This window comes from Rutilus rutilus (assembly GCF_951802725.1).
Source record: "Rutilus rutilus genome assembly, chromosome: 1".
Taxonomy (NCBI): domain Eukaryota; kingdom Metazoa; phylum Chordata; class Actinopteri; order Cypriniformes; family Leuciscidae; genus Rutilus; species Rutilus rutilus.
Window position 1 is genome coordinate 65,752,490 of NC_140209.1, and position 24,154 is coordinate 65,776,643.

General features: G+C 38.7%; 1 protein-coding gene across 1 annotated transcript in view; it reads left to right on the forward strand.

Annotated features, from left to right (window-relative positions):
* Positions 1-24,154, forward strand: part of LOC311295365 (uncharacterized protein) — an 87,161-nt gene that overhangs the window by 8,421 nt on the left and 54,586 nt on the right. Inside the window, exons 3-4 of the mRNA XM_084416715.1 lie at positions 9,637-11,583; positions 15,625-15,798. Coding sequence (XP_084272841.1) covers positions 9,637-11,583; positions 15,625-15,798 — 2,121 coding nt within the window. The remainder of the gene's footprint in view (positions 1-9,636; positions 11,584-15,624; positions 15,799-24,154) is intronic.

A 24,154-nucleotide genomic window follows, 5' to 3' on the forward strand; every position in this document is an offset into this window, starting at 1 on the left:
AATACTTCAGCAAAAACTAATACAAGGTTAATTATTGTAAGTCAGTGGTTTTCAGACTGGGGGCGGCACAGAAGTTCTAGAACATTAATTTAATTAAAAATATGTAAATTTAATGTTTGATATTTATCTGCATTTACAGTGAATAGTAAATTATGTTCAAAATTTTTCACTTTTGTTAAGGGCTGTGTCGGTGAGTGTGATAACTGAGTACCATCGGCAGTGGTAAACCAAAACACATTTTTGTGCCCGTGAACGCTGTTTTACCTGGATATCAGGACACGAGTGAAGTACAAAGCCTTGTTTACAAAAGAAATGATAGGTCAGCAACCAAATGTTACATCGCGACAATGGAAACGTTTGGATTTGTGCCGAGTGAGAGCGGTACGTACGCGAGAGCCCATAAACTATAATTAAACCATATGGCCAAACATTTTATCTTTGTGGGGAAATATAATATAATATATATATATCCTGTTCAAGGATTATATAATTTAATTTGCTTTAATTATAATTGTAAGTTTGATTGAAGTTTGTATGTTTTGTGTCATGAATGGTCTTTGGGGGCCTGAAGCGATGCACCTACACAAAGAGGAACTCGCGCTGAAAAAGTTTGAGAAACACTGATGTAAGTAAAAAGTCCTCAAAACAGTTACAGAAGACAAGTAATCATTCAGCAATACAATAAGAACAAAGAAACTAAATTATAATCAAAACCGACAAAAAAAATACAACAGAACAAAAATACAAATTAAAAAGCACTGCTTTAGGTTTTACAAGAAGATGTGCTAACTGTGGTATTCAGATAAGTAAAAGCCTAAAACAGAAATTGAATAAAGTAATCAAATATAAAATAACACTCCTGTATACGACAATTCACCATGACGTCACAACAGTAATAGACGTTCTTCCGGGTGGCAAAAGCCAAAGCGTTCCTATGACAACGCTAGTAAATTGCTTGGAAGGGAGACCCACCGTCGACAGTAAAAATGTAATAAAAGTAAAACAAAATAATTAAATATAATGCATTTTTTTTTATCATAATAACAACTGTGTTTAATGATATAAGTAAAAAATATAATAAATATGTAATATAGTAGGCCTACACATAATTAGCAAAATAATCTCTAGCTCTTTTTTCTAGCCAAAATAACGTGCTATATATCATGTTCATTAAATGGCTTTCCTGAGGTAAATGTTATGTGACAATTGTTCTCCAGCTGTTATATCGACCTTTGCGCGGTTGAAAAACACTGATTGGTCGATATTATGTATGAGGAATATACATTTAGGTAAGTTGCGTGAGAAAATGGATGTGTAGAGAGCGTGTGAAAAGTGACAATTGTATGAGGCGCCACGTAGGATTTAAATCAAACTTCGCTTATCAATACATACATAACACAATACAATTATAAATTACTCGCATATACATTTATTGGATGTTCAAAATACATATATGAAATACTCGTGCACACTAATATGAAATCCATACCAATACATATTATGTTAGTAATGAATGCTTGTGAATAACTTGCATATAGGCTACATATAAACTTGACGCACGCATACACCTATAAATACTTATAAACTTCCATATACACCTATAAACACTCGTCTCGCACATACATATACACTCGCAGCACGCAGACACACCTACACTCGCACATACATATAAACCCGATGCGCATACACATCCATAAAACACTCGCGCATACAAAATAAAACGTGGATGCATGCTTTAGTTGTGTAGGGCAGGCTATGCGAGTATTTATAGGTGTATGCGTGCGTCAAGTTTATATGCAATATTCACAAGTGTATATGCATTCATTACTAACATTGGCATGCATTTCATATTAGTGTGCACGTGTATTTCATATGTATTTTGAACATCCAATATAGCCTACATGTATATGCGGGTAATTTATAGGTGTATATGCACGTGTGTTATGTATAAGCGAAGTTTGATTTAAATCCTACGTGGCGCCTCATACAATTGCGTGAGTCTCACGGTCAGTCGCTATAACCTCCTCACCCACAGAAAATCGATAAAACCCTACACCTTTTGCTGTATATCTGGCAGCGCAACCCCAAACACAACACGTTTTCGTCATCGTTTCAACTTTGATCAAAAACAATGTTTTTAACTATGTAACTGTTGCAGTCGCCGGCTGGATCTCTTCAGTTAGTCAGTGGAAGCCGCTCGCGTTCTGCCACCCGGAAGTTACTCGGCGCCTATTGTTTACAAACATTCTGAAAAGGCCTATTAAATATAGACTAATACTCAATAATATAATAAATAATATTCAAGAGCAGTGAGTGATTTTATCTTTGTCCTTTGTTGTTTGATTTACAATAATGGTCTAGCAGATTTATTAGGCTGCTGTCACTTTAAGAACTGCATGGATCCAATATACTGTTACACACGCGCTCTTTCTCAGTGTTTTCAGTTTACTTAAGGGTACATGTACACGAAAACAATATGCTTAAAACAGAAGTTTTTCCTTTGAGTTTTCCGCGTACAGACGACATCATTGTCAAGACGACCGCCATTCACACGGATCCGCGAGAACGACTAAAAACGCTGTATTCTGCTACCAGACCATTAGATGGCGATGAAACACTATACATAATGTAATAGCCTACACATGTGCATTAAGTCATCAAACGGTGGTTGAGGAGAGATCCCCTGATATAGTTGTAAAGCGCTTTGGGTGTACAGTAGTATATCAAAGCGCTATATAAATGCCTCATTCATTCATTCATTCATCATTTTCAGTAGGGTTGGTTGGGTATCATTTGGGTTTTTTTCTATACCGGTGCCAAATCGATACTTTTCAAACGGTACTGGTGCCTAAACGGTGCCTGAACCGATACTTTAAAAAAAGAAAGCCTCAAAACGATGCTGAATGACATTAAAAAACTGCTTTTTTATTGAAAAAAAAAAAATCTTAAAATTGAATATATTACAATTTAAAGTGTATATATAAATATAAGTAGTCTAAATACAAAACAACAAATTTACATCATAAATTCACAATAAAACCTAAGCCAAATACAATAATTTAACACTAAATAAACTACAGTGCTAATAACAGCAAAGTAGTCTGTATTCTTGATATGCTACGAACCAGCTTTAAATTTCAGCAATTCTTTTCACATTTTTTGCCTTCTCTGGCAAAATACACCTCTCCGTACGCATCGCATGTCCTGCACAAGGTGAGCGTTATTTTAGAACGCATCACCTTAAATGCCGTTACGTGAAACCCATCTTCGAAGAAGAATGCCGCCATTTACAACTGTGACAAAGAGCTCTTATCAGGATCAACTGAAGGCTGGATTTGAAAAGTATGTGAAGTTCGCGGCTCTATTGTTGCAGTAAACTTGCACAACGTTCTTGAATGATTCATTTATTAGATGGACGCTGGTCTGTTATTGTAGGGACGTCGACTTCACATTTTCACACTAAACATGACGCGGAACAAAACAAACTACGATTGGTTGTGTTACATGTCAATCAGTCTTTGGCTGATATTTTTATTCTTAAATACATAAGTGAATGTGGTTTGTCATTTAAGAAACCTTTATAATGATCATTCATGTTAGTTGATCTATAATGCACAATGTTAGTAGGCTAAGCACCGCAATTCAGAGAATTTTATCTGTCAACACATCAATTCATCCACTTCTCCAGAAATACTTTAAAGTGGCTGGTGAAGTGTGAGAAGAATAGAGTAAATTTTATAGTTACCAACACAAAGTGTATCTAAACACGTCATCAATTTATAATTTAAATGATTGTTATTGCTGCTTCCATAGCATCAATTTGTATTTTACAAACTACAGCCTAAATGTTGTTTTGCTAATAATTATGTGTATTTGAATGTCTGAAACCAAAAATAAACCTTAAGTGGTTGAAAACCCAGAATAGTTGTGACAGGCTATATAACAGCGCTGAGAGCATCCGTCTCTGGCTCAGCGCCAGCCAACGCGCAAACGCAGATTTGAATTTAGAAGTTGATGATCACGCGATCTAAACGTTCTAATCACACCGTTGTGAATGATCGTATGGGTCAAAAGGGTTAACTAGTGATCACATGCAGTGATGATGCTTGTGTCCGTTTTGGGGAACCAGAGGGCAAATATTTCAACAGACAGCTGAGGCATTCAAGTGGCACCGAAATGAGGCACCGAAATCTGCTTTTTGATTCTGTCCGGTTACATACCGGTTTCTTAGGTACCAGTTCCATATCGGTGCCGGTTTTTGGTACCAAACCCTAATTTTCAGAGATTTGCGTTTTTGTTGTTTACATGGAGAAAGTTTTCAAAACTTGCACTTTGAAACCCGTTTTAAAATTTTTGCATTTATAGCCACCCAAAACACTGTTGTCTTGTAAATGAACAGCCAAAACATAAAAAAGTTTTTAGTTTTTAGTTGAAAACGGTGTCATGTAAACAGCCCCTAAAACATAACCGACTCTTTACGAGGATACTTGTGTAAATGCTGTTTTGAGATATTTGTGTGTAGGGTATTTGACTGTTTAGGCGAGTATCTGAAGGCCACAGTGTACTTTTCTTATGCATGTTTAGCCCTGTCTCAGAGTGCGCACACAGGTGGACGCCTAGGGAACAACGTTTCTTTCGCGGCTTAATGCACTTTTAATAACACTGTTTAATATCAAGTGAAGGAAAGGAAAGGAAGGTGCACTGGACGAATGCGGCAGTGGCACAATAATCGCTTCACGTTGATTAGTTGTTTCATGTTTTCATAATTGTTGGAAGTCGAAAAATCAATTGCACAGCCCTAAATGATAGAATTATTGTTTTAATTGCAGTGACAAAAGCTTGAACTAAATTGAGCTGGAAAATGACAATATTGTCTTCGACAATCTGCTTTATAGGTGAATTTAATTTGATGATCTCTGGAACATTGACACAGTTATTGAACTGAAATGAGTGAACATTGAACTGACTTGAGCTGAAAAACAACACAATCTTTTGTTCAGCTGCTTATTCTGTAGCTCTTCATAACTGGTAAACTGCTCTGTTATTGAACAACAAACCCACTAAACTCAGAAACTAATGAACAGCATTAATGGTTTCATTCTGCTCAACGTTTAATTAGTAAACTTTACCCAGTTATATTATTTTCATTTCTATAAGAAAACATGAAAAACTTGTTTGAGTGTGCTTGTGAGGGCTGTAACCAGTTAAACTTTCAGATGCCTGCTGAAAATCATCTGTATGACCTCTGAAATTAAAGCTTTGGACTTGGAAGGTCAGTTCGACTAAAGGAGAAACGGCAATTGGAAAATATTTGCAAAATGCTCCAATAATAAGTTGTCACTCCTAAAAACCAACATCAGAGGTTCTCAAACTTCTCAGAAAAATTACTGTCTACCAAATCCAAACATATTCAATTATATTTCAGCATAAAGCAAATATTACTCTTGATCCGTCACTCTTTTTCTTTGCAAAAAGCAAAATTGAGGTTACGGTGAGGCACTTTACAAGTGAAGTGTTTTTTGTTTTGTTTTGTTTTTTAAGAAAAGAGTGAAGAGTATAAATGCATTTTTATGGTAATGAACATTATCTCACAAATGTTGATTGAACTTCAATGTTGCTGAACCCAGAATTTTCCTTTACTGTAAGCAACATGCGTAAGTCATGTCAAGTTTATGGTTACACTTTATTTCGAGGGTCCACTTTATGGCGCTTTTCCACTGCATGATACGCCTCAGTACGGCCCACTTTTGGGGGATTTCCACTGTGTAAAGTTTCTAGTACCTGGTACTTTTTAGTACCGCCTCGGTTGAGGTTCCAAGCGAGCCGTACCGAGACTAAAATGTGACGTGTAAACACTGCAGATGGTCAGAGAGGATCTTCACTGCAGCGTCATTGGATTTGCGACACGAGATGCCAAACCCGGCGGATTTAATTAGTCAGCAACAGCCACCGCAGGATCATTTGTCCGCACAACTTTTTTAAATGACCGTCGCACGCAACCTAAAAAAAGAAATGTCTGTTTCATGGTCAGTAGACGAGGTGGCGGCACAACTATAACGATCAGTCTATAATCCCACCCATAGGCACCGATTTATGTTTCTGCCGGTGCCCACACTCCATACACAAAAAGTGGTGAGGACATGTCCCACCCGCAAGTTACGCCTATGTTACCAACCAAACAAAAGCACATTATCTCCATGAGTGTTGTCGCTCTGAGAGTCGCGCTCTCACTGATATCTGATGATCCATAACGGTTCACTAAATAAAATAATTCAATAAATACCTATTTACTATTGGATACATCTATACTGATGCTGTCTAACTCAGTCACTGACTGTAGTGCATGACTGTAGCTTTCAGCCTGGAGAAGATGTCGTCAGGTGGCGTCCAACTTTCACGGGGTGTTTCGACCCTGGACCACAACACCCTCCAGTTGGCGGGTCGGCAGTGATGGCCAGTCACTGCCCACCTCCTCCTGGCCCCCAGCTCAACTCCTCCCTCCTACTCCAGAGCCAGCAAGACACTCTCTCTGCTGCCTCACCCAACCTACGAACAGCTGCCTTCCTCTCCCTTCCTGCTATACCCAGAGCTGTGAGTGTCTTCCACACAGACTGCGCCGGGAAACCCCTACACCCGACTTCAACCGGGAATAGCCATGTCTGCCACCCTTTGGCCCTGCACTGCTCAACAAGGTCCTGATACTTGGTGGCTCTCCGCTCATAGGCCTCCTCGCACCCGTATTCCCACGGGACCGTCAGTTCAACCAAGATTATCTTCCTTGCCTCCTCAGACCATAAGACCACGTCCGGCCTCAGCGGTGTTTGCACAACCTGTAGGAAGACTAGCTTCCTTCCCAGGTCCACCCTCATCTCACAGGATTGTGCTGCTTGCAAGAGGCTCTTTTTTGTCTTCTTGGGGGCTGGTGGTTTCTCCCCTTCTCTGATGAACTGAATGGATGTCGCTGGCCTTGTACTGTACTTTTTCTGCCTCTCCTGCTCCAAGATGTCAGCCAGTGCACTGAGAACCTTGTCATGGCGCAACCTGTATCTTCCTTGGCTAAGAGCTGTTTTGCATCCTGCCAGTATGTGCGCCATTGTTCACCTACCTCCGCATAGCCTACACAATGGGTCCTCCCTCATTCCCCATCTGTGGAGGTTTGTTGGTGATGGAAGGGTGTCGTACACTGAACGGAGCAGGAAGGAGATGCGAAAGGGCTCCAGTCTCCAGATCTCAGGCCACGTGATCTTCCGCTTCGGCAGGTCCCACTTTGTCCAGGCACCTTGTGCTCCAAGTTCGACGGCCCTAGACCTGCGCCTTTCTTCCTCCAGGTGTCGGACCTCGGCTTGAATCATGTCCCTCCTCTGCCTTGGGTCTGCTTTTCCCAACTGCTGGAAGTGGGTGGATCCGAGTCCTTGCCTCCCTACGCATGGGTTCCCGATGATGTCCTTCAGCTTCAATGCGCTTTCAGCTTGCGCCACTGATGTGTCAGCCGCCAATTTGCGTCCTGATCTCGTAGTGACGCCTGCTCTTCTGACTTTTTCATCACTGGAGTCTTGGTACATCATCACAACCCGGCACTTTGCCACCTTAAACTCTTCCACCACTGATGATAGGGGTAGTTGTACCTGACCAGACCTGGTGTATAGCCCTACTGACATGAAGCTTGGTGGGATTCCGAGCCACTTGCGGAGATGTTTGTTCACTCGCCTACTTGCATCACAGACATGTCTACTTTAAAACAGAACAATTCAAAACGAAAGAAAACAGACTGCTCTCTGCTATTGTATGAAATGTGCATTTCTCTGTGGTGCGTTCATGAAGATACAGGTGGGGGGCTGGTGAAGTCACTGTCTATAATTCGCTTTCATTCAGTGTCTAATATTTTAAAGGCCGATGCAGCACAAACGAAAATTGTACCAGCACAAAAGAAGCACAAACGATTGAGCATATTTTGGGTAAATTTGTGGGGGGGCTGGTGACGTCATCGTCTATAATTCAATTTCTGATATTTTAAAACCCAACGCAGCACAAACGAAAATTTTACCGGCACAAACCAGCACAAACGAAGCACAAACGAAGCACAAACGAACGAGACTATTTTTGGTGAATTTGGAGCATGTGGGGGGGGGGGGGGGGCTGAGTGACCTCAGAATGACCTAAAAATATCATTTTTAATCTAAAAAAACAAAGCAGCACAAACGAAACTTTTTACAGCACAAACCAGCACAAACGGAGCACAAACGATTGCATCTATTTTGGGTGAATTTGAAGCATGTGGGGGGGGGGGGGGGGGGTGGTGACGTCATCAACAATAATTTAATGTATAATATTTTAAAACCCAATGCAGCACAAACGAAAATTTTACCGGCACAAACCAGCACAAACGAAGCACAAATGAACAAGACAATTTTGGGTGAATTTGGAGCATGTGGGGGGCTGAGTGACCTCAGACTGACCAACGGCACAAACCAGCACAAACGAAGCACAAACGATCGAGACTATTTTGGGTGAATTTGCAGCATGTGGGGGGGCTGAGTGACCTCAGAATGACCTAAAAATATTATTTTAATATCTAAAAAATCGAAACAGCACAAACGAAAATTTTTACAGCACAAACGGAGCACAAACGATTGAGCATAGTTTGACGACGTTTTGCGTTGGGTGGGGGTCCAACTTCACGCAGGTCTGAAACCTATACAGAACAGCGGGTCTCTCACTCTCAGCATTCTGCTTCTACCGACTGTTTATTGCCATAGGAGTTACGCCCTCATCCAAAAGCAGGGCGGGGATATGCAGCTCATTTACATTTAAGGTGGTACACACCAAAACAGCTCTTTTTAAAACAGGCCCCAAAATGGACATTTTCAAATGGTTATAATAAATTAACTGTGGGGTATTTTGTGCTGAAACTTCACAAATACATTCTGGGGACACCCAAGACCACTATTACATCTTGTAAAAAGGGGCATAATATGTGCCCTTTAACAAATAAAGGAAATGCATTTTTGTTTAATAATATACTGTCATAAAATTAAACTGTTCATTATAAAAAATTATATAGCATATTAATGATGCATTCACCTCATAAATCATGACACACTGCTCTAGCACAGGAAAGTGCAAGTTCAAGTGCATGCTTTTAAAATGAAAAAGTATTGGTATCGGTATCGATATCGGCGATACTGGCCCTGTATTTACTTGGTATCGGATCGATACCGAAATTTGCAGTATCGCCCACCACTACTGTCAGCATTTACAAGTAAATCAATTACATGTAATCATTTCACATGAACACTGCTTTTTCTTCATTTCAGTGTTTCTGTGATATTTTAAAATAATGGTTTCTGGTAAATCTGGTTAAGAATTTTAGCCGCCTTTCTCTTTTATTCGAACATTTTGACTACTGAAATATTGATGTCTCATTATTTTTAATATGCAGGTCATTATCTGCCCCCAAATGCCTGATGTGCATAATTCATTAACAGTTTGTTGGAAAAATGGGTAAATAAAATCTGTGCGAGAACTCTGAGGATCTCCATGTAATACATTAGGAAGTCAGAATCTACATGTAGTATGGTTTTTATATTTATTTTAACAGAGGTTTTTGTGTCTCTGTTCATCTTAATGTGTTTTCAGTGGTGGGAGAACTGACCAGATCAGAGATGTGTCCCGTCAGACCAGCACATCCTCCTCCTGTCAGAAACACATCAGTCATCATGACACAGAAGCAGCCCTGCAGCTCGACTCTCACCAGCCAGTGCATGATGATCTGCAGAGAGTCAAAGACCAGCACAAAACCAGCATGAAGAACAAGTATGAGCGCTTATTTGAGGGAATCAAACTACAAGAGAATCAGACCCTCCTGAACAGGATTTACACACAGCTGTACATCATAGAGGGAGAGAGTGAAGGAGTGAATGAAGAACATGAGGTGTTACAGATGGAGAAAAGTTACAAGACCCTCCAAGACACTCCAATCAACTGCAATGACATCTTTGATCCTTCAGCTGAACTAGGATATGAGGAGAAGAGAAGAGAGAAGAAAGACAAAATCAAGACTGTTCTTACTAAAGGCATCGCTGGAATTGGAAAAACCGTCTCTGTGCAGAAGTTCATTCTGGACTGGGCCGAGGGAAAAGCCAATGAAGGTGTAGATTTCATGTTTGTGCTTCCATTTAGAGAGCTGAACTTGATTAAAGATCATCAGTACAGTCTTCACAGACTTCTGCTGGACTTTCATCCTGAACTTCAAGATCTGGACTCAAAGATTTATGATGAACGTACAGTTGTGTTCATCTTTGATGGTCTGGATGAGAGCAGAATCACACTGATGTTTTCAGACAGTGAGAAAGTTTCTGATGTGACTGAGTCTTCATCAGTGGGTGTGTTGATGTCAAACCTCATGAAAGGAGATCTGCTTCCCTCTGCTCTCATCTGGATCACCACCAGACCAGCAGCAGCCAATCAGATCCCCTCAAAATACATCAACCGTGTGACAGAAATTCAGGGATTCAATGACCCTCAGAAGGAGGAATATTTCAGGAAGAGAATCAGTGATGAGGATCAAGCCGGCAGAATCATCTCACACATCAGAAGAGCAAGAAGCCTCCACATCATGTGCCACATACCCGTCTTCTGCTGGATCTCAGCCACTGTGCTTCAAAACATCCTGAAACAAGATCTCAGTGCAGAAATCCCTCAAACTCTGACTGAAATGTACATACACTTCCTCCTCATTCAGACTAGTATGAGGAACCAGAAGTATGAAGAGAGGGATCCAGAGAAAGTCCTACAGTCCAACAGAGAAGTGATTGTGAAACTTGCTGAACTGGCTTTCAATCAGCTGATGAAGGGCAATGTGATGTTCTATGAGGAGGACCTGATTGAGAGCGGCATAGACGTCACGGACGCCTCAGTGTATTCTGGGATTTGCACTGAGATCTTTAGGGAGGAATCTGTGATTTATCACAGGAAGGTTTACAGCTTTGTACATCTGAGCTTTCAGGAGTTTTTTGCAGCACTGTATGTGTTTCTCTGTTATTTATACAAGAAGAGTGAAGTTATGAAAATGTTCCTGACAGGAAAGTCCAGAACTCAGTGTGAGATTGTTCCTCTGGATGTGTTTCTGAAGGGAGCAATGAATAAAGCCTTGAGAAGTAAAAATGGACACCTGGATCTGTTCCTTCGATTCCTTCATGGCATCTCGCTGAAGTCCAATCAGAGACTCTTAAAGGATCTGCTGATTCGCACAGAGAAAAACCCATGGAGCAAAGACATAATCCAAAACCTTAAAAATCACGAAAACACAGAAAGTCCAGAAGACATTGTCAGCCCTGAAAGATGGATGAATCTGTGTCACTGCTTGATTGAGATGAAGGATAGTTCTCTTGTTGAAGAAATGCAGGCATTTTTACAATCTGGAACAAGAAACCAAAACCTTTCTCTTGCACAATGTTCAACTTTGGCAAACTTGATCTTAATGTCAGAAAAGGTGATGGATGAGTTTGACCTTAAAAACATCATATCATCACAAGAGGGTCGAAGGAGACTGTTACCTGCTCTGAGGAACTGCAGAAAAGCTCTGTGAGTGTGAATATATAAACATAATATCAACTGATTTGAAATATGAACATAATTCCTCTCAAGTAGGCTAATAGTTTAGCTGAATGCGCTTTAATTAATTTTTTATTTACATAAATTTGAAGTGTCTACAGTACAGATTAAAATATTTAAAATAATTATTTTAATTTGTAATTATAATTGAAATCCAAGTAATTACATTTCTGAAGTTTTAAAAGCTGAATATCTTTTCAACCAATGAATTTACATGACTTTTCCATTGTTCAGAATTTGCTGGATAAGGATTAAGCATTTTTTGAAAAATATATTCATTTTCCTGGTCTAGAAATCACACTTTTAAAATTAGGCTACTTCATATATCTAGTTGCGGTGATGATGTATTAAAATAAGAAACATCTTGATTTAGGTCAGTGGTTTTCAATCCCAGCACTGTACATTTTTAATGTCTCTCTTATCTAACATACATATTAGAGGTCTTGGAGTGAAAACTAACTAGCTGATGAGTTGAATTTGAAAATGTGCAGTGCTGTGGGTACTCCAGGAACAGGATTGACCAGAAACTGTCTCTGAGCCTACTAGTCCGGGCCTTAATGCTATGGTACTGTAACCGTGATAAGAACACTGAAAATGTTATGTGACTTGGATGGCTTGAGTCCTTGTAGAGTAATTTACTATGGCTTAGAACACGGCTCAACCATTCAGAATCAAGGTCCAGAACTATCTGTTTTATAACTAATTATTAAAGATGAACAATGAGTCCGCACACCAGAGAATGCTCCTTAGCAATTTAATAGTTGCTCACCAACTTGTGACGTTTCGGGCCCAAGCCCTTCATCAGACATGAAAGAAGTGGGGAGACACACCTCCATATATACAGCCATGTATGATCACATGATCACATATATCCATGATTAATCACATGACCAATCAAGTGAAAATGCAATTACATCAAGAAAAACAGACAAAAAAAAAAAATATATATATATACCAACATACGTAATACAAAAATATATTAGAAAAAAATATTAGAAATATATTAGAAACATACCAAAAATATATTAGAAACATATTAGAAATACCTTAGAAAAACATAAAAATACATAAAAATACACATTCATTGATTGGACGAACGCTGCATGCAACCTGTTTACATGAAGGCTCTTGCATTGCACATCCTCATTTTATATTGCCAAGTACTATCAAGTTTTTTTTCTCTATATGGACTTTTTGGACAGTAAAGTTAATAATGAAAAGGTATCTTCTTCACTCCAATTGCCTAGTTTTCTGTTGCCATTTAAAATGTTTCCCATTAAACGCTGAAATAACTGTTTACACAACACTCATGGTGGGTCCGCAATTGTGTACCTTTCGAGGAGGCACTACATTTGAATTAGAATATTCTTTTTCAACCGTTAAAAATATATGATATATATAGTATGAATTAGGGCTGCACGATATTGGAAAAAACTTAGAAATATTTCGTTTTTCTCCTATATATATTGCTATATTGAAACAGTTTCACCAGTTGATTTGAATAGCTCTATTTGAATAGAATTAATCAGTCTAGAATAATTGGGGTGATTTTGTAAGGAAGTGAATTTGCATAGAAAATTATAATTTATGAGCATAGAAAAATTAGGTTGGTGTGAAATAAAGTCTCAGTAATTTCAAACATGACTGACACTTTAATGTGTAGCGCCTCAGTTCAAGCAGCACGTGAACTGATTATCTCTTCTAGTTATAGCACAAATTAAACATGAATGAACATCAAAACTGCAAAAAGAAATCAATACACACCATTTTTCAAGTTCAAGTCCACTAGACTTTAATCTACTAACTGGTTTGGTTTGTTTGTTGGACAAAAATGGCGGATATCTGCATTATGATTGGTCAGGTCGCCTCTCAATCAAATTCCGGTGAAAGGTCTCAACACTGAGCTCTTAAATTAATATTTTAACCCTTACAAAATGATTGCAATGTATAGTTGCAGTCATACGTTTACCTATTATACATCTTTCAGAATCTGCAAGGTAATGCTTTAAATTGTGATGTTTAAATTTTCTTATTTTGTTTTACATGCTAATATCTTATTTAGCCTCTGAAGGGCAGGACTTAATTAATTAACTTTAAAAAAAAAAAAGAACAATTTACACACTCTTAACCCGAATTAGTTGACTTTACTCGCAAATCGCGAGGAAACCCGTTGCCTTATACCACTTTAGTTTTTACACAAGCTGAAACTAAACATGTTATGTTGTATTTACATGGTTTAGGATAATAGGTTTACTATTGGGTACCCAGCATGCATTGCAAGTGATGAGATTTATATACAATTCTGTTGGATTTCCTGCTGTAAAATCACAGGAAAAGTCAAGTGCTACTGACTTTAGTGACTTACAATCTCTATTGATAACAACATCAATAGGCAGTTATAGTCAATTGATCACTTTATTCTTGGCTTTTTGCTATAACTATTGTGCCTTTAAACTCACAGTTAAAGCAGCCAGAGAAAATATAATGTTTAAATATCAAAGGCAAGAGCCCAACTAAAGCCAACACCTTTCACCATCATGGTGACTACAAATGAAACAATAAATAATCACCATCTAAACCTCTGTTGATTCTCAACAAGATCTTTTGTAGACGTCTGACAGAAATAAAGTCAGTCTGTTTAGTAATAAGTTAAGCTGGTAATGTTCGACTCTTCGGTTCAAACTTTAAATGGCGCACTCTGCGCACTGTCACCTGTTTAAATAGGCCACACCCCTCCCTTACAGAAGCTTAACATAGCGAGTTATCTCAGCTTAACATGATTAGTGCAATAAATCTTTCAGCTAAATAGTGCAAACAACTAATGTTGTTTAGTAATGATAGCAGGTTTTTACTAAACATAAAAGAATAAGTAATGATTACTCGTAAGTTTAATTAGAAACAAAATCTGGGTTTACAGTGCACGAACAATCAAGTTCAAAAGTTTAACCCCCTGGCTCTTAACAGATGCTTCCTTCTTGAGCATCACTAAATGTCTGCAGCATTTGTTATAGTTGTGTACAAGTTCCTCAGTTGTCACCAGTGTGAAAAAATGGATCTCACAATTATAGTCACTGCTAGTAAGGAGTCAAATATGTTCTGGAAAAGCAAAGAATGTGCAGGAACTGAGGGATTTTTTTCTAAAGACCATTGTGCAGTTTAACTGTTCGGGACAAACAAGGGACTCATGAACAGCCATTACAAAAAACAAAACAAAAAAACAGTTGTGGATCATTCAGGTAATGACACACAATATTAAAAATCAAGCCTATGTAATTTGTCTTGTATTTTGTGTTTGTATTTTGTCTTGTGGACTAGGCTATTGAACATCTGTTATGTGAAAAAGCTTTTTCAGGGCAGAACTAAATAGAACCAATGTCTTTATGATCCTTCTTATTAAAAAAATAGATAAAAATAAAAAATAATTTGCCTGTCCATCCCATCTTGTATACCGGCAAGAGAAATCTGGTTACCATACACACGCAACATCTAACAGCTAGTGCATCAGACAGTTTGAGTAAAATGTATGAAACGGCTGTGCTTCAGCAACAACAACATCATACCTTGGTTCTTTAAAACAGCAAAAAAACAATGTTATTTGCATATCGAGCAGAAACAAAGCAACCTCGGCATTCGTTTTCAGGCCTTGGTAGCACATTTATTTTTATTATTTATTTTAGAGTAATTTTCCTCTTGTACATACTATGTACTTATTACATAAACTAATTAATATGTTATAATAGTAATTACAATAACTGGGTACTAACTAGGTACTAACCATGAACCTACCCCTACCCCTAAACCTAACCTTAACCCATGCAGTAACCTTATATTACCCAGTACTTTCTAAAGTAAGTACACTGTAAGAACATATTAGTGTATGTAATGTAAAATATAAGTGCAACCCAGGCCTTCCCGCTCTCTAACGTCTCTCCAGTGTTCAGAAGCTTCTCCATCATTAACAAGCTCTTGACTGATCATAACCTTTTAACAAGAGTCCTTTCTTTTTTTCAGATTAACATCCTGTAATCTCACTGATCAACACTGTGAAACTGTGGCTTCAGTTCTACAATCATCAAACTCCTCCCTGAGAGAGCTGGACCTGAGTAACAATGACCTGCAGGATTCAGGAGTGAAGCTGCTCAGCGCTGGACTGAAGAATCCAAACTGTCAACTCAACATTTTGAGGTACTTAGAAGTTTTATGTATATAGCGCCTTTCCATAGCTCAAGGTCACTTTACATTGTACATTACAATACATTTACACACCCACACACACATTACAAACACATAAGGATACATATAGCCACATTATCCAAAGTACATGTTAATTAGATATGTTTTTAGCTGAGTCTTGAAGGTAGCCATAGATGAGATATAATGAAGTGTAAGGGGTAGTGAATTCCATAATTTAGGAGCATTACCACTAAATGAACTTCCACCTACAGTGGACAAAAAAAAAACAAGTTCAGCTGATCTAAGGGACCGGGCTATAGGGACTGGTAACCAGTGATGAGCAGAGGAGTAGTGTGAGCAGAATTCCTGGTCGATGTGAGAACACACTGTAATCGACTGATGCATGAATTAAGGTGTCAGCATCAGCTAGAGAAGATTGAAGATGTGCAATATTACAAAAATGGAATGGAAGGAGTTTTTAACAACAGAAGAAATATAAGAGAAAAAAGAGTTGAGTCAAATACAACACCAAGGTTACGGATGGATGAAGAAGGCTTAACATGAACTCCATCAATATCAAAGGACCGGTCCATCCTTTTGACTGAGGCAGCAGAGCCAATCATCAATATTTCAATTGTCTTATTATTTAACTTGAGGAAATTTGGGGACATCCAATGCTTGATATCCCTGTTACATGCAGTAAGTTAGTCGGGCAGGGATGGCCTATCAGAGCTAGTGGTAAGGTAAATTTGAATATCATCAGCATAGCAATGAAATTGAAGTCCATGTATGTATTTAGTGTTGTCACGGTACCAAAATTTCAGTATTCAGTACCAATACCAGTGAAAATCCACGGTTCTCGGTACCAAAGCTTAATTTATATTAAATTTACATATATTAAAGTGTATATCACGGTTACAACGATGGAAACTGTAGTATTAAAAACACTTCACAATAAGATTCCATTTGTTAGATAACATAAGATAAAATGACATAACAAAAAACAATAGTTATATACTGTCGCAATTATTCTCCTTGGGGTTAATTTAAAAATACATTTTTAAAATCAAAAGTTAACATTATTTCTGTTAACATTATTTAATGCACAATGAATGAAGTGAACAAACATGACCAATCAAGTGTTTGTATTAAATAACATTCACAAACATTAATTAATGTTGTAAAAATATATTCTTCACTCAATGTGTTGAAGTTTGATAACGCATTAAGTTATGTTAATGAATGGTCTCTTATTGTAGTGTTACCAAACAATACAGGTTTTAATTGACTTGACTGTACATTTATTTAATCCAAAACTGCATTCATATTTAAAGCTGCCGTCGGCAACATTTTTTTGATCAAATTCAGTGAAATTGACACTATAATCCGACAGAACAACATAAATAAGGTGGTTTTAGAAAAAAACCCGAGCTTCTAACTCCACCTGGAGCGTGTTATTTGTTTTGCAAAAATCCACCGCTCCCGTCTCATCGGGTCCAATCAGCGCAGGGGGGTGTGAGATCTGACTGTCAATCACAGGTCGTGCACACGCGTCAGATTCCCTCTCCCTCGCGCAGACGCACACGTTACAATATCATTATCACATGCACACGACACGCCTGAAGTTCGCCTGAAGATTGTATGAAGCGTGATGGCGGAGAGAAAATCTACTAACAAGCTTCCAATTCCTCGGTTATTGCTATCTATGGATAGATTAGCCAGGGGCAGGGCAGCCTACCTCCGAGTCCATGGTGTTGATCGATGCTGAAGAGACGGACGCGTTCACAGAAAATCAGGTACACACACACTGACGATGGGCGGGTGCTCGTTGGTAGTGGGGGAGGGGCATGAGAGTTGTAAACATTCAAAATTTTGGCTAAGTCCACTCAATCTGCCAGACTTGCCGACTGCAGCTTTAATTTTAAAAGGGCTTTTTAAACCTGCTAAGAGTTATCCAGCCAAGAGTTAGCCTAGAACTGCTTTTCTGACAGACTGATATTAATGACATAATGACGGCTTTTTATTTCTCATCTCCATAAATATAGCTAGTAGTAAAGCTAATGCAAGGGTCTAGAAATCAATTAAAGGGACACTCCACCCATTTGCACTAAGCTTTGCATTGTTAGAAACCCAGTCAAACTATTGAATGGTCGTGCAACACTCTCTCATTTTCCCCTGAGACGGGAGAAATCCGTTATTTACCTCTTACACTTCCTCCCACAATGACGCAAAAATCGTCATTTTGCGTCATTGTCGGAGGAAGTGTAAGAGGGGGGGATTTCTATTGAGACTACAAGCACTAGTTCCTCATCTTTCCTAGGGGGCGGGACCCGCTCATGCTACAGACCTATTACAGATCAGTGGGTGGGACTTTACTCTCTGAAACTGAAAGCAATATCCTCCATCTTTTTTGAAGCTAAGCTAACAGACGCTGTGGAGACAGATGTACAGTTATGACACTAGCGGAGGAGAGTACTCAATATGATATAGAAGAAGATGATTTCGGAAGTCTGATGCTTGAATCAGGTGTTTGTGGCTACCTTTACAAGCCACATTATAGCGAAGAGCAGCCGAGGCAGAAGACCTGCCTGCCGCGGACGAGGAGCCCGGACTGGCTCGAGTTAGGGAGGACTGGTGGCGCCAGTGATCTCACTATGCAACTCATAGACTGTAAGATGCAACTACGAACACAGAGATAGAGTCCGTCTGCGGCAAAGAATTTCAACGATGACAATTTATCCTGGACGAAATCTCTGAATCAGACGAGGACACGGACGTTTGTGTTGTGAACTATCCTAGTTTCGCACCGCATATGTTCTGACTGAACATCCCGGTACCATGCAATAATTCACCTTTTCGAAAGAAATACAAACGAGTAATGCACTAATGAGTTCGCCAACTAACTAGACATTTTGTGTGAAATGAATTTCAAGCTCTGGTGGTAGCTAGCCTTGTAGACGGAAGAGTGATTTCTCTTATAGGCAGATATGCGCTGTTCTGGATTAGTGGGAGTGGCTTGCGGAGCTGTGCAATGTGGTGCATTGTGGGAGTTGTTGTCTTTCATACAAATGCGTCCTGAAGTTATTTTTTGTCTTTCCTCGGTCACGAAGGCACCAAATTCAAAATTTATTTTACATTTCGACTACATATATGACCCACTTTCAATAAAAAACAATGTTCCTATGGGTGGAATGCCCCTTTAATTCTTTGCTGATACTTCCTCGTCATCATGGAGAGCGCAGTTCGCACCGCTTTCTCATTTCCACAAGCGCTTGCTCTCCCGTGGCGTCTGTCGTTGCTATGCAACCATGAACATAGGACCAACACATATCCATGGACAGAAGAATGTCATTAACCCTCTGGGGACCCTCGTTTTTTTTTTTTGCAATGAAAAATAAACACAAAATGCTCTGTTAATTTTGAACCTTTCATTTTCGTGTAATACATCAATCGATCCTGTTCAGTTTCTATTTTTTTTCTGTATACTCACAATAAAAATAAAGTGTTTTGCTTTTTGACAAATAAAGAAAAATTAACATGATGCGATTTCTGCCTTCTCTCTGTCAGTAAACTCCCATTTGAAACGCGTTCGAAAATGATCTATAACTCAGTTGAAAATTCAGTCAAACAGGCAAACAGACCCACGGGCATAAAGCTTGAGATCGCATCTTTAAAATGAAGTAATTTATATAAAAAACAAATATTCTCAGCTTCTGTAATCTGTATAAAAAGAGAGCGATTCCAGTCGAGCTCATTACGAGCCATTCAAAAGTAATTTGACCACTCCCCGGAGAGCGCGTGCTATTCAAACGCAAATTCTGAGAACCATTTCAGACCTGTGAAACGCCCACATCAGCTGTAAACAAAGCGCCGCGAGTGAGGCATAATATAGCCTACCTTATGGAGAAAAGTTTCCTCAGAACAGTGCTGATATGAGGAGCAATATCTCCTGATATGAGGAGCAGATCCCGCTGAGGAGTGAGGTAGGCTGTTATCTTTTCTCAAGTGTTAATGTGGAATAACGTTATGGAATAACGTTAGTGTAGGCCTATGTAAACCGCAAAAAGATGAATCGTGTTTCTATAATATGAATCGCGTTTCTGTGAGATGAATGAAGGGTACATATTTGTAAAGACTGTTTAGTCTAAATATGAATCACGCGTCTGTGTGTAAAAGAATAAACTGCTTTGCTATAGCCTACTGAGTAAAAATCGACTGAAATATGTTGAAATAAAATGTATTTGTATAAGCAACTTATTAAACTGCAAATTAACATTTATATGCCCTAATATTTCATAAAAACAACGTTACAGTCAGGCGAAGTATGAAAGACAACATTTTGTTGACTAGATTTGGGTACAGTTTTTACTGTAGAATATACTGCCACATCAAATAAGCTTTTGTTTAGCAAATTCTGCTCATATCTATATATATATATATATATATAAAATACTATTTTTGTCAAAAATAAAGTCACAGACTAAGATGTTAGATGTTCCAATGTTGGCTATATTCAAACTAATGAATACATATGATAAAATGTAGGCCTATAACCTTTTTTTTTTTTTTACAAAGAAAGAGTACACTTGAAATATTGTTGAAATTGTAATTATTGTTGTAATTGTAACCTTTTTAATAAAATAGCAAAACATATTTACAAGATAGATGTAAGCGAAATCTTAAATGGTCAATATAAGTCTTCTTCTAAATATATCTTTTGTCCTTGCATTGTGGCTCAGTCAGTGTCACACCTGAATGAATGGCTCATTACACATAATGGGTGGGACATTGTATTCTCAGGTGTAAACCACTCCTCCTTCACGCCCCCCTCGCATATTGGCTTTCCAAGCAAAACCTGTTTTACACCATTTAAATCAATGTATTTTTTTTTTGTGAACGATAAAGCAAGACTATTTTCACATAATTTTGGAGCCAGAACTCGAAGCGACAACATCCATTAGTCAAAAGTCTTGTGGACACATATTTAAAGGTGCTATAAGCGATCTCACGCGTTTTTTAGGCTAAAACATTTTTTTTCACATACTGCAAACATCTCCTCACTATCCGCTAGCTGCCTGTCCCCTGAACACACTGTAAAAAAACACGGTCTCTGCAGACAGCCCACGCTCCACAAACTGCAGCAAAAACAAACTGAGCAACAAACAGAGCGACCCGCACCACGAAACATAACAAACTGTTCCAGCCAATAACCGACAAGAATGATGTGGGGGTGGGGTTCGGGGGTTAGTGCGCGGATGAGGAGGAGGGAGGGTCTAGCTAGCCTCCGTTTTGTTTGATAATAATTCAAACATCAACAAAAGGGTTACGCCAACCGAGATCGCTTATAGCACCTTTAATATGTGTTTTGTGGTCTTATTTCAGCAACTTTCATTTTTATTTTTTCCAATAACCACGCATAAACATTATTCTCTTAAAAATACAAACATCTACATACACGTTGCTCGCATATTATGGTAGCCCTGTTTGTGCTATATAGAGTAAATTTACACCTTTCCATTAACATGTTTATAAATAACTGAAAAAAAGCACAAATGTCAAGGCATGTCAGAACATCTCAAGGGCCCCAAAAACACCTTTGGTCCCCAGAGGGTTAACCACACCAAGAAGAGCAGTTTCAGTGCTATGAGATGGGTGAAATCCTGACTGAACAGGTTCAAAAAGACCATTAGGATCTAAGTATGATCTCAGTTGTGAAGCCACAACTTTTTCAAGTATTTTGCTTAAGAATGTTAAATTAGATATTAGATATAAGCTGGCAGGATTTGGAATTAAACTTCATAATTAGATCACTTATGGCAGCAGAGGTAGTCAGAGTGAAAGCAGACAGAGTTTGTTGAATGAGCTGAATCAGCTTACATCAAATGAACATTTGAGTCACTTTGGTGTCTTTGGTAATGGATTCAATTGACTTCAATTTGTCTGAAAAGAATTGAGAAAAGCTATTCACAAGCACTGCAGAGCCAGAAATAACATGTTGTGGTGGATTAGTGAGATTGTTAACTATAGCAAAGAGTGATTTGGGCCTGCACATGGAATTCTTAAAAGTACACTTGTTACTCAACCAGAATAAAACGCCATTCCTGCGGCGGTAAAATTGGGGATGTGTATTTGCTGCCTTTTACCGCTAAGTGGCGCAATAATCACAGACTTTGAAAAGTGTCAGTTTATTATCTCTATTGCGTAATCTGACGCTGCACTGCGGCTCATTGAGAGCGATTGAGAGCTGGTAGCAGATAAATTCAAGTGAAACATTGTAGTTAAACGAATTCATAATCACAATGCTGAAATTACATTACAACTTTAGAACTGAAACAAATGTAGGCTTCTATTTTTGCATCAAATTTAAGCAAAGTAGGCTAAACATTAACATTGTGTGCCCAATTTTTCTATAATTTAGAAACGCAATGCATGTCAATAGTAGGGATGCTCTGATCCGATATTTGTTTCGGGTATCGGCTCCGATATGTAATAAAATTTTAGATCGGGTATCGGTAACAATGGGCCCGATCCGTAGGGGCATCAAATTACAGCGAGAGCTATTCGTAATCTTACAAAGCAGTCGGCTCTCTAAACGCTCTCGCGGTAATTCTATGCTGTGCGCAAGTGTGTGACATCACGCGCTAGCAACATGCGCAGAACGCAGGCGGCAGGTAAACAGTTTCCAATTCAAACAAGCTAATGTGCATACCTATCAACACTCCTGTTTTCCCCCGGAGTCTCCTGTGTTTCACACCCATCTCCCACCCTCCTCCCGTTTTGTTATTTCTCCCTTGAAACTCCCGTAATTTTTATGGCCCAAACCTCGTTATATGAATAACCACATCAATTTATTATTCCAAGGTTGTCCGATTGCCAGATCTTGTATTAAACGCATCCTACTCACACAATCAACACTTCATACAAATTTCAACCCATTTGTGAGCTCAACCTGGCAACCAACAACCCAGTTGCACTGTTGACGTCTGTACAGGTAGTAGTTGGGAAGTTGGATAAGCATCACTGGTAGAAATGGGAGGAGAAGACTCAGTGGTAAATATTTAACGCAATTAACACAGCATCAGTTTTTTCCGGTCATCCTTTGGCTGGCGTCACATTATATGATGCGCTCGTATTCATGCAAATGCTTTTAAACCATTCAAGACACACACACGACGCACAGAAAGACCAGAATCGAGTTCTCTTTCGACTTGAACACGTGCAATTATGCCAAAATGTCAGTTTTGTCGAGTATCCTCATAAGAGCAGACTGAGCAGTCTTAAATGAGTTAAATAAAGTCTTAAATGAACGTAAAAAGTTGTGAGAAAATGAGGCGCGTGTGAGATCCGTGTCTCTGTCAGCAGCGGCAGATCTTAAAGGGACAGCAGCCAATGAAGCTTTCTGTCAGTAAAGTTGATCAAAGAACAAAGGGAACAGAGGAAATTACTCACTGCTCTTGACTAAAGAACTTTTGTAACTTTAATAAGAATTAATCTATACATAATTTAAAATGTATGCAGTGCAAACTGTTTGATAACTTTATTCAATTTCTGTATATTCCCTAACTGTTAGACAAATATTTAAAATATACTGTGAAATTATTACATTATAAAATATATTAAAAACATAAGTTTTTTTTAATGGTGATTAATCGTGATTAATCACAGAAAAATTTTTGCCAATCGCTAAAAATAAATAAAAAGAAAACATGAATAAATCTTATCCATGCTTTTTTTTTTTTTATTGAATATCATGTATTTATTTGTTAATATCTGTGCAATTAATGTGTATTTTAGCCATCCAGCACCCCCCATAAAGTTAAGAAAATAATGAACGCGTCCGTCTCTTCAGCATCGATCAACACCATGGACTTGGAGGTAGGCTGCCCTGGCTAATCTATCCATAGATAGCAATAACCGAGGAATTGGAAAGCTTGTTAGTAGATTTTCTTAATCTATCCATAGATAGCAATAACCGAGGAATTGGAAGCTTGTTAGTAGATTTTCTCTCCGCAATCACGCTTTGTGCAATCTTCAGGTGGACTTCAGGCGTGTCGTGTGCATGTGATATTGTAACGTGCGCGTCACAGGGGGAATCTGTGGCGTGTGCACGACCTGTGATTGACAGTCAGATCTCACACCCCCCTGCGCTGATTGGACCCGATGAACCGGGAGCGGTGGATTTTTGCGAAACAAATAACACGCTCCAGGTGGAGTTAGAAGCTCGGGCTTTTTCCTAAAACCACCTTATTTATGTTGTTCTGTCGGATTATAGTGTCGATTTCACTGAATATGATCAAAATTTTTTTGCCGACGGCAGCTTTAATGCAGTGGTAGAGTTACACTCACAGGACACTGCACTTATTCGTAA